The sequence below is a fragment of the Bos javanicus genome, chromosome 23, assembly GCF_032452875.1.
Source record: "Bos javanicus breed banteng chromosome 23, ARS-OSU_banteng_1.0, whole genome shotgun sequence".
Taxonomy (NCBI): domain Eukaryota; kingdom Metazoa; phylum Chordata; class Mammalia; order Artiodactyla; family Bovidae; genus Bos; species Bos javanicus.
In genome coordinates this window covers 30192422-30203789 of record NC_083890.1, presented here as the reverse complement: position 1 = coordinate 30203789, position 11368 = coordinate 30192422, and the positions used below count along the sequence as shown (strand labels likewise).

General features: G+C 33.4%; 1 protein-coding gene across 1 annotated transcript; it reads right to left on the bottom strand.

Annotated features, from left to right (window-relative positions):
* Window positions 1–5141: 5141 nt before the first annotated feature.
* On the bottom strand, window positions 5142–6131 carry LOC133236553 (olfactory receptor 2W1-like). The gene has a single exon (XM_061398642.1). It carries the CDS (start codon window positions 6093–6095, stop codon window positions 5142–5144), a length of 954 nt encoding a protein of 317 aa, XP_061254626.1. The 5' UTR covers window positions 6096–6131.
* Between the last annotated feature and the right edge of the window lie 5237 nt (window positions 6132–11368).

The window sequence follows — 11368 nt, the reverse complement described above, 5'->3', positions numbered from 1 at the left end:
TTTTTTTTTTTTTAAAGGAATCTCCATACTGTTCTCCATAGTGGCTGTATCATTTTGCATTACCATGTATACTTTGGATACTAGCCACTTCTCAGATATATGATTTGTAAAATTTCTCCCATTCTGTAGGTTGCCTTTTTATTTTGTAAATTTTCTCTTTTGCTTTTTAGTTTGATGTAGTTCCACTTGTTGAGTTTTGGTTTTGTTACTTGTGCTTTTGGTGTCATATCCAAACATTCTGTTAAGATGGTATACTTTGCCATTAGTCTGGTCCACTCATCCAGAGATTTGTTAATACGTGCCTGAAGAGATTAGGATAGGAGCTCCTTTATTTTGCCCCAGAACTTGATAGCTCAATATATTTGATAACACATCTATATGTCCTCTATTTCCAATTGTTTTAATGACAATTCATGAGATGATTCCTTAGGGATCTACTTAGGTGTTAAAAAACAAAATTTAACTGACTAATTTTAAGTTCTAATTTATTAGGTGATTTTTGAACTGAGCAGCATCTCATCTAATCAGAAAGGCATTACAAGGGGTTGAACAAAAAGGAAGTTTTTTTCTTTTCAAGTATTTATTTATTGGCTGCATTGCATGTTAGTTGCAGCATGTAGGATCTTTGTTGTGTCATGCGTGATCTTTCTTTGCAGTACAGATTCTAGTTGGGGCATGTGGGCTTTGTAGTTGCAGCCAGCGGGCTTAGTTGCTCTGTGACATGGGGGATCTTAGTTTCCTGACCAGGGACTGCACCCAGGTCCCCTGCACTGTGAGGTGAATTCTCAATCATGGGACCACCAAGGAAGTACCAGGAAGGTTTTTATAGGAAGAAAGATGTGGTAAGGCAGCTATTAGGACAGAAAACTGAGGATTATTTTTAGGCCAGAAAATGTTTTTGGGAGGAAGAAAATAGCAAGGGGTTTTTTCATGCAGATTGCCTCTTCCTCTGGGAGAATGAAGAAGGGCCGTGTGACAGATTACTTCATTCTTGCTGACCACAAAGTTCCATACTGGTTGATTAAGATTACATTTGTGGTGAAGGTTGTAACTGCAGTTAGGTTAGGTATTAAATCTAGGTTTGGTATCATGGGCTTTAGCACAAGGACTGCCATTCTGAGTCTGTAGTTTTTCTCTTTAACATCCAGGGAACTGGGAAAATCTTATAAGCTACTCTGTAAGAAAGAATTCTGCTCACAACGTCTACAGTTTCTCTCTATTGCATATCTGGTATATTATTTCCATTTTGAATTTTTTTACACTTTATAATCATTATCATTTATTAAAGAGATTAATTTATTAATTTATTAAGCTTTGTCTAACCTATAACATATACTTGAGACAAAACTGAAATGCAAATCAAAACCATAAAGACATATCACCTTACACCTTGTTAGAATGGCCAGCATTTGGAAGGCAAGAAATACAAGTGTTGGTGAGGATGTAGAGAAAAGGGAAATTTTGTGTGTGTTAGTGCAGTTTTTTTTTAATATACGTAAGTCTTTTGTTAACTGGGAATAGTACAGAAGGAATTTCTCTTAAAATTTATATTTCCAATCCATCATAATGTCTGACAGGTATATGTTTCATACTTAAAGTAATTTAATTGAAATTTAATATGTTTAAATATTCTTTATTTTAGGTCTAAATATTCTGATGCTTGATCAATGTGATATGTATTTCTAGTTAATATATCTACTACGCAGACATATTTGTCTTTCTTTTCAAAATCAAAATGGTAGGCATGCTTGAAAATTTATGGCAGTCCATCATTTTGTGTATTTATATAATAACAAATTACAGAAACTAAGTTTCACATGGGTGTTTGGATTCAGTGGTGTTGAAAGATCATTGATTTAATGATTTTATTTTCTGGACTCATTTCAGGTAGAGGTACTTGATTAGTGAATGATGTTAGTGGAGTATTTTTTTAGAAATATTAATATATTCTTTTAAAAATGGTATTCTTTATTTTTATTTTTGTTGAGATATAATTGACATATAACACTGTATTAGTTTTGCAATCTAAAAGTTAGCTAACTTATTATGGTAATCCTATTACTATATTATCTATTACCATAATAAGTTAGTTAACTTTTTATCACCAGATACAGCTTCAATTTTTTTTTTCTTGTGATGGGAATTTTTAAGATTTACTCTCTGGGCAACTCTCAAATATACAGTACACTGTATAGCATTGTTAACTATAGTCACTATGCTGTCCATTATACTCCAGAACTTATCTTATAACTGGATATTTGCACTTTCTGACCACCTTTACCTGTTTTGCCAGTCTCTTGTCATTCTTTTCCCCCTGTGCCCAGCCTTTGGCAACCACTAATCTGTTTTCTGTATCAATGTGTTCAGTTTTTTTAGATTTGACATGTAAGTAAAGTCATACAGTATCTTTCTCTGCCTGATTTATTTCTCCTAGCATAATGCCTTTAAGTTCCATCCATTTTTTTTTTGCAAGTGGCAGAATCTTCTTTTTTAATGGCTAAATAATATTCCATTGTGTACACACACACACACACACACACATACCACACATTTTCTTTATCTGTTGTATTTATTTGCTGAGGCAAAAACAGTGGTTCCCTAAATGTTAACCATATAATATTCAAACACATGAGGTGTTTTCTTATAGTGCCTTTCACACAGTAAGCATTTCATACATATTTTCTTATTGATTGTTTAATCTGATTTCTGTTTACCAATACACTTTTGATCTACTTAAAGGCTATTTACTTGTACCCTTCATTCTAAAAACCATCCATGCTGGTTTTTAGCCTCCATACTTTATCACACCATTTTCACTTGAATGTTTTCTGCTATATTCAGATATTACAGAATCTTTAGAGTTTAACTCTAGTGCCATCTACTTCATCAATATATTTCCATTTCCTCCTAATCAGACTTATCCATTACTTTCCTGAGAGTCTTTGTACTTACCACCTGTGTTAAGCAGTTTAACACATAAACTTAAGTAGTTTGGGTATAGATATCCTCTAATTATATTATGTAATGTTTTCTCAAACAGATAAGATGGTATCATTTTTGCTTATATGCATAATTCTCCATTTTAATTTATAATACAGGGATCAGGAAGCACAAAATCAATTCTGTCAGATTCATCATTTGTTTACCTTAGGAAGTTCTCTGGCTCCAAGTGAGAGCCTGGCACCCAGCACCATCCTATTTTGGAAAAACTTCCCACCCCCTACACACCAGGGATATCCACTACTGTTTTATGCTGAGATGAAGATAGTGAAGCTAAATTTAGTAAATCAGTGAAAGAAGTGACAGGAAAATAAGGAGCTCATTATAATATCCATTTTAAATTTAAGAAAACTAAGACTTAGAAACATTAATTTTTTTTCTCAAGGTAATTTTGAGATTAGGTGTATGTAGTCTTCTGAGTCCTAGTTTAATATTTGTATCATACATTTTTTTTCCTCCAATTAACCTTTAATATTACTTCAAGAATATTGACACTGTGCTAGCAGAGCATTTAAGTTAGATGACTAGAGCATATGTGGTAAATTCTTGTAAGTATTGATGTGAGACTTGGTTAGGAAAGTAACCCTTGTTCAAATTTAATTACATTTTCTTATTATTAATGTTAATTACACTTATCAGTTATATTTTCAAGTGACATATTAGTATACAAATGTGAGGTCAGGCTTACTAAATTATAAAAATTCTGGTTAGTTTATAGAAACTCAATGTACCTAAAGGATTTATTGTAATTTAATGTAAATTCCAAGTATATACAGATTTATTATTGAGAAATAAAAGGGAGATTAAGTATTTGAAATTTGGTTTAATTTGGAACCCAAATGCGGAATAGATTTAAGAAAAAATAAAAGTAGTTAAATAAGAAAACAATCATAACATAACATAATTTTCTGCTGAGTCCATTACTATTATTTTTTTTTATGCTTAGATAATTGAAGATAGCAAATAATGTATTTCTTAATGCTACTAACTATAAACTGTACTAAGTTAAGAGCAAACTTACCACAGAACTTAAATTCTCTCTGTGAAAATTTTTTATGAGCTAGTGAACTGTTTCTGAAGTCAACTGTAAAAAGGTATTATGTGGAAAGTAAGAATATCTACACTATTCTAGATAATATTAAGTGTATTTTATGTGAGTCATTGGGGGCTTCCCTGGTAGCTCAGCAGTTGAGAATCCACCTGCAATGTGGGAGACCCAGATTTGATCCTTGGATGCCCTGGAGGAAGGCATGGCAACCCACTCCACTATTCTTGCCTGGAGAATCCCATGGACAGAGGAACCTGGCAGCTTTAGTCTATAGGGTTGCAAAGAGTTGGACATGAGTGAAGTGATTGAGCATGCATGCTCTCAAGTCATTACTGTCCTCACTGAGAAAGTAAAAATTATCCAGTGACTCTTCCCTTTTCACATTTTAAGAATTAAGAAATGATACAGGAGAAAATATTATGTTACTTAGAGTACAGCAATGTATCCTTCCAAATCTATCTAGATTATACTTATTAAATAAAGATTATAATTATTAAATAATGGTATCCTTTAGAGATAGGTATCAAATAATAGAAAATATCAAAATTTAACTCAAATGTCATTGCATTTCCCATAAAATATTACATACTGTATCATACTAAATGAAAATTAAAATATTATTCATTTTATGAAATTCCACTATGTACAAATATTACATTTCTCAAAATTTATGTAAATTCCATGATTCTGTAGATCTATGTCAAAAGCCTACCTAATCTCAAAGTTGTCATATTTTCTTTTCATTGAGATTAAGACAATCATGAAATAAATCTTTCATGAGTGACTGAGAAATGAATAAAATGTCACCTTTAAAATCCCTTAAATTGTGTCTTCTCACTCTTTTGTATCATGATAAAGAGGTAATAGACTTAAGTTACAAAGACCTTTTACTCAAGATAATGATAATAATGTCATAATCAGAGGCATAAAAGTAGGATGATTATAATATTGTTTGCATCCACAAAATGTCTGCCTACAAGAATTAATATGTTAATTGACCTCTGTGATCTAGGGATTCCTTGCCTCACTAAAAGTGAAAGGCAATTAGAAAGCATTTTATTGCCTTACCCACGCTAATTTTTTCCTATGACTTTCAGTTTCTCTTCAGTGTTGTGAATTTGTGGTCAACTCTCATCAGCTTCTTCAGTGCATCTTTCATGTCCTTATTTCTTAAGGTGTAAATGAGAGGGTTGAGACTTGGAGTGATGATGGTGTAAAAAAGAGTGAGGAACTTACCCTGCTCTTTGGAGGCATTGTTACCTGGTTGCAGGTACATGTAGATAATAGCTCCGTAGAAGATGGACACTACGGTGAGATGAGATCCACAGGTATTAACTGCTTTTCTCTGGCCTGCTTTTGATTTCATTCTCAGCACAGCTTTGGCGATGTAGCCATAGGATATAAGAATAAGGACAAGTGGTGTAAGGACAATGACAATGCCTAAAGCAAAAACAGACATTTCAACTGCTGTGGTGTCTATGCAAGCTATCTTGACCATAGCTGGCAACTCACACAAGAAATGATCCAGAAGGTTGTTTCCACATCTAGGCAAATTCAGGGTGAGTGTACATAATACCACAGAATTGGCCAGACTAATACTCCAGACTATGATAACCATCTTGAGGCATAAATGTGGGTTCATGATGACCAAATAATGCAAGGGCTTACAGATAGCTGTAAAACGATCATAGGACATAACAGCTAGGAGAAGGCACTCAATGGAGCCAAACCACATGTAAACATAGAGCTGAATGACGCAGCCCACATAGCTGATGGTCTTATCATGTCCCCACAAGTTAACCAGCATCTGGGGGACGATGCTGGTTGTGAAACACAGATCTAGGAGAGATAAATTCCGGAGGAAAAAGTACATTGGTGTGTGGAGATGGGAATCCAGGAGAGATGCAAGAATGATGGCTGTGTTACCGACCAAGGTAATTAAGTAGAAGACAGTGACAACTCCTGACAGGACCGTCTCCAGTTTGGGATGGTCAGAGAAGCCAAGCAGAATGAAGCCACGTAGAGAAGTATAATTTCTCTGGTCCATAATCCTTCAGTGTCTAATCCTAGAATTAGAAGAGCAAGAGAAAGAGAAGTGGAGAAGGAGAGAGAGGAAAGGCTTGAAGGAAGTGGTGGTGGTGGAGGAGGAGAGGAAGAAGAAAAGAAGGAGGAAATTGGTCAATATAGACTAAATTAATGAAATACAGTAGTAAACAAAGGGAGAGAATTTATATTAATTAATCATTGAAAAAATTAATGGTAAAAGTAAGTGTTGCCCAACTAACCTGGTATTTGTGGTAGTTTCTTTTATAAATAAATAAATTTAAATTTAATATTATATCAATAATAAATGATATTTAACATTATATTTAATAAATATTTATTATATATTACAATATAATTTAAATATTATGATAAACTTAATATTAATTAGATAATAAATTCCATGTTATATTAAATTTAATATATTTTAATGTACATTAAAAATAAATACATCTAATATTTTTATAATTAAATTTATTTATTTTTAATTGAAAGCAAATTGCTTTACAGTATTGTGTTGGTTTCTGCCAATCATCAACATGAATCAGCCATAGGTATACCTATGTCCCCTCCCTCTTGAACCTCCCCCCAAATAAATAAATTTAATATTATATTTAATATATAAATTGAATATTATGTTTTTATCTAGATGACCTTGGGAGTTCACTCTTAAACTCAAGGTCTGAATTTTCTCACATGTTAATTTGGAGTTTGAACTAGAACTATTTCTAAGATGATGTGACTCTATGATGTCACTTCTAAAATATCACTAGTGTAATATAGGAAACTTACTCCTAATTGAGTCAGTGAATTTACTTGTAACACATTATTTGGCTTATGTTGGAATGAAGGAGTGGTCCTATTTCTGTATCTTGTTTACTAATTTGATTTATACCTTTTTTTCCCCGTGTATTATGTAGTAGATCTGGCATTTATCCTTTGTACCTTTATTTTTCTTATTTCAATACCTAATATAGCACCAAAACTGGTACATTGTTCATACAAAAGTATCTGTTAACCTTTCTCTCACTTTAAAAAATGTCCTTTATCACTACTCTAATTCAAAAAAGTACCGTTCTGATGAATGATATTGACAATGAGAAGGTTGTACATATGAGTAGGGAGGGCATGTGTGGGAAATATCTATATCTTTCTCTCAGTTTTGCTATAAACTTGAAACTGCTCTTTAAAAAGTTGAATAAAAAAAAAGATAAAAAACTTAGGGAAATACATTAATGAAAATTAACAGTTAAACATCAAACTAGTGACGGTATCTGTTTGTATAGGACACGTTGTGCTGTTTGTTTCTTATGCCATTTCAAATATATTTCCTGAATATTTTGAAGAAATTACTTCAAACTGTGGCCATGATTCACAAGTGGACACGTTCAGGACACTAACTGGTAGACTAGTTGAGACAGTTGTTTTGAGAGAGTCCTTTGGTAATTTCCTCAGAATTAGCTTCCCAAGAATCTGAGTCCTTTCTAGCTCTACAGTTTTCATGAATAAAATACTGTATTTCAAGTCTTCATTTTCAATTTAATCTACACTTCCCTCTCTTTTTTTTAAATGCTGGAGCAAAATGTCTGATATCATAAATCAAAAACAGTATCAGGATTACAACCTTCCCAAATTGTGAATCATTATGCTCTACACCTGGAACGTATCATATTGTACATCAACCATCTTCAAAAAGAGCAATAATGTCATGTCCTCAACTTAGAGACTAAATTTAATCTTTTCTTCATAATAGAGATTAAAAAGGAGAATTTCTCTACAGAGATTTACAATATCTATTTGTTCTAAACATTCTCAAAGAAAGAAGGATCAGAACTTACAGATCTAAATTCTCTTTTTCTTCCCACAAGTTGTTTTTCAGGAACACTATTTTCCAAGAGATATTAAAGATTAACATTACTGTGATCCAGAGAGAGTTCCCCTGATATTCTGCTTCTTGATCAGCGTGGAGCCCACACTGTGGACAATAGATCCCGTGGATATTTGCTCTCCAGGGCTGCAGCTTACTCATGTTTTCCCTGCAGTGCCACTGTGAATTCTGTTTTTCCTGATGTGTGTTAAGGTATAGATTCTCAACGGGACTCCTCCCCCTTGAATATGTGACTTCAGGTGAGGGGATGAAACTTGTCAGAAATTCTTACTACTTGTTCTGACTTTAAATCAACCTGCAGATAGGTCTTTGCCCTAGAGAAACTTTATAAAAAGCAGCTATTCATTATTGTGAACATATTGGACAAAGTTTCCCAATGTTGCCTGAAAATCTAGATCATCAAGGTTTTCTAAGCCATCCAGACTACATCCAGCTGACTTCAGTAAAGTATCATAGAAAAAGCCTGTAAATAAAACAGTTTCAGAATTAGAAAATACTCTGATATTGTATTAGGAGAAATTTAATAAACGCAAAAGTTATTTGCTATGAAAAAAACTATAAGATGAGGAATGAGGAAAATGTTTATTTAAATATATTTTTTCTCTAGGTAGTGAACATATTACAAATAAATTTTGCTGTTAAATAACGTGCATTTCTAACACTCAAATTATAACATATATTAATCTTACCATTACTAGTACATATTGATTTGGAAATAAAATTGCTGCAGCAGATATCATTTAAATGACCTTAAATAGTTATCTAATGCCCAAAGTAATCTGTAAAAGAGAAGATATTCAATTTGCCAAGCCCTAAACAGTAAGTTGAGTTTCATAAGATCTACATTTTTATTCAACTCTAATGTGCCTTTGTCTTGATGACATTGATAAGTAATTCAAATATTTCAGTATAATGATTCTGCTTATGTCTTGGAGGTCACTATTTAAACCTTTGATTCTGGATTGAGTAGTATTTAGAGCATTTTAAAATGAGTTGGCTCATGGTCTTAAACTGTAAGAACTCCCTTGAATTAAAATTACATACCACCAATTACTTTAATAAAATACGTAAGCAAAAATTGACTGCCTCATGATATGTACATGTTTAAATGTTATGATTCTCATCTCTGAGTCATAAAACAATTTAAATTATCTGCCTCTGTATGATAGTAATCTTTATATTCTATATTTGAAAAATAGTATAGTGTAAAGCATATGGAGTCAGATGTTCTGGACTGAAATCCTGTATTTCTAGTTATCAACTGTGTGAACTTGGGAATATTGCTTAACTTTTTGGTGATCAGATTTCTTATCTATAACAGAGAGATAGTAATACATACTTTAAAGGGTTAGCATGAGGATTAGATAAATTTAGTGTATGTAAAATATTATAATACTGGTTAGCACGCAATAAGCATTCAAACAAGTATTAGCTATTACTACTTCAATCAATTCAGGGGGAAGTATGCTCCTTGGACTGCAAGGAGATCAAACCAGTCAATACTGAAGGAAATCAGTCCTGAATATTCATTGGAAGAACAGATGCTGAAGCTGAAACGCCAATACTTTGGCCATCTGATATGAAGAACTGATTCATTAGAAAAGACCCTGATGCTGGGAAAGATTGAAGGTGGGAGGAGAAGGGGATGACAGAGGATGAGATGGTTGGATGGCATCATCACCATGATGGACACGAGTTTGAGGCAGCTTCACGAGTTGATGATGGACAGGGAAGCCTGGCATGCTGCAGTCCATGGGGTTGCAAAGAGCTGGACACGACTAAGTGACTGAACTGATGCTGTAAAAATATTCATTTTTATCAGTTTTGATAGATCTCAAACAGGTATTTGACAAACATTTGGTAAACACCTTTCCTTTTCAACTACTTCTTTTAGGACTGTATACATATAGTGTTATGTGTATATTTTCTATTAATAATGATAGAAAGAAATGTAAAATCAATCAATGGTACATTTTTTCCTATTAAAAATTTAAACATATGGAAACTTGAAATTGCTCACTTTGACTAAAGATCTCAAGTTCACTCACATTTTTTCTCCTTTCTTTTAGTAAGATTTCTGTCATTTTCATTTTTGTTGTATATAAGTTGTCATGTATATGCATCTACTTTGATTATATTACTGAACAGTGATTCCCTAGTCCCTTGCTCCATATTCTGTAAGTATATTCCATGGGTTTGGTACTCTGGCAAAATTACAGAGAAATCATCTACATTCTTTAATTCAAAATTTTAAAAATATTTATTTTTATTTATTGGCTGCATTGGCTTGTGGCACATGGGCTCTCCACTTGCACTTCCAGAGCATGCAGGCTTAGTTACTATGAGGCATATGGGATCTTAGTCCCTTGACCAGGAATTGAACTCATGTCCCCTGCACTGCAAGATGGACTCTTAACCCCTGGACCACCAGGGAAGTCCCTAGGTTCTTTAATTTTTGAAAAGTTTCCTAATGGTTTTTCAGGAATTGGTAAACCCAGAGTTTGGCTTAGACATACAATACAATGTCTTTTTGAACCCACTTCACTAAATTAAGATGTGTTTTTCTGTTCACTTTTTATTTAATTTTTTCCCCCTTTCTTGCTTTAGCCCTTTACTTATGAGAGCCATTGAAAATGAAATTATTAGCAGTATTTCCTCATTTGGCTGCATTTCAAAATAACTGGGATATGTGGAAATTTTACAGAGTCTGAATCTTATGGCCTCACCAGGTGTTCTAGTCTTCTCTGATTTAACTGCCTCTCTGGATAATATCATATAGTTCCAAGGCTTAAATGTCATTTTCATATTAATGTCTTTCAAATTTGTATTTCTAATCTCCTCCATTGAGCATCAAACATATTTCCAACTGCCTAATTTTACCCATTTTTGGGTTTTTAACAAAAATATAAATCTAAACATAGCTAAAATAGAACTCTTGATTCCCACTGCATCAAATCTGATATCACCACGGTGTTCCTCATCATAGTAAATGGTACAAACATCTACCTGTCATTGGCCAGAACCTAAGCCATCCTTAATTACTTTCCTGCCCTCCTCACCCTGAAAATTTGAACTATTTCAAGCTTTAACTTCTTTTCTCCATTTCTACTTCCACTGCCAAACCCTGAGACACCATCTCTCCCCCACCCTGGCCCCCTGTATTATCCAATGGCTTCCTAACATTCCCTGCTCTAGCTTTTTTCCCTTTCAATCCATTCTCCATGTGGCAGCCAGAAGTGTTCTTAAAATTTTTTTTCATTTACATGTTTGAAATCTTTCAAGACTCCTTATGACCTTAGAATAAATTTCAGACTCCTTTCTTACCATAACCTATCAATTGCTTCAAGACCTAACCTCTGTTATCCTACCCACTTTCTCCCATTCTCTCC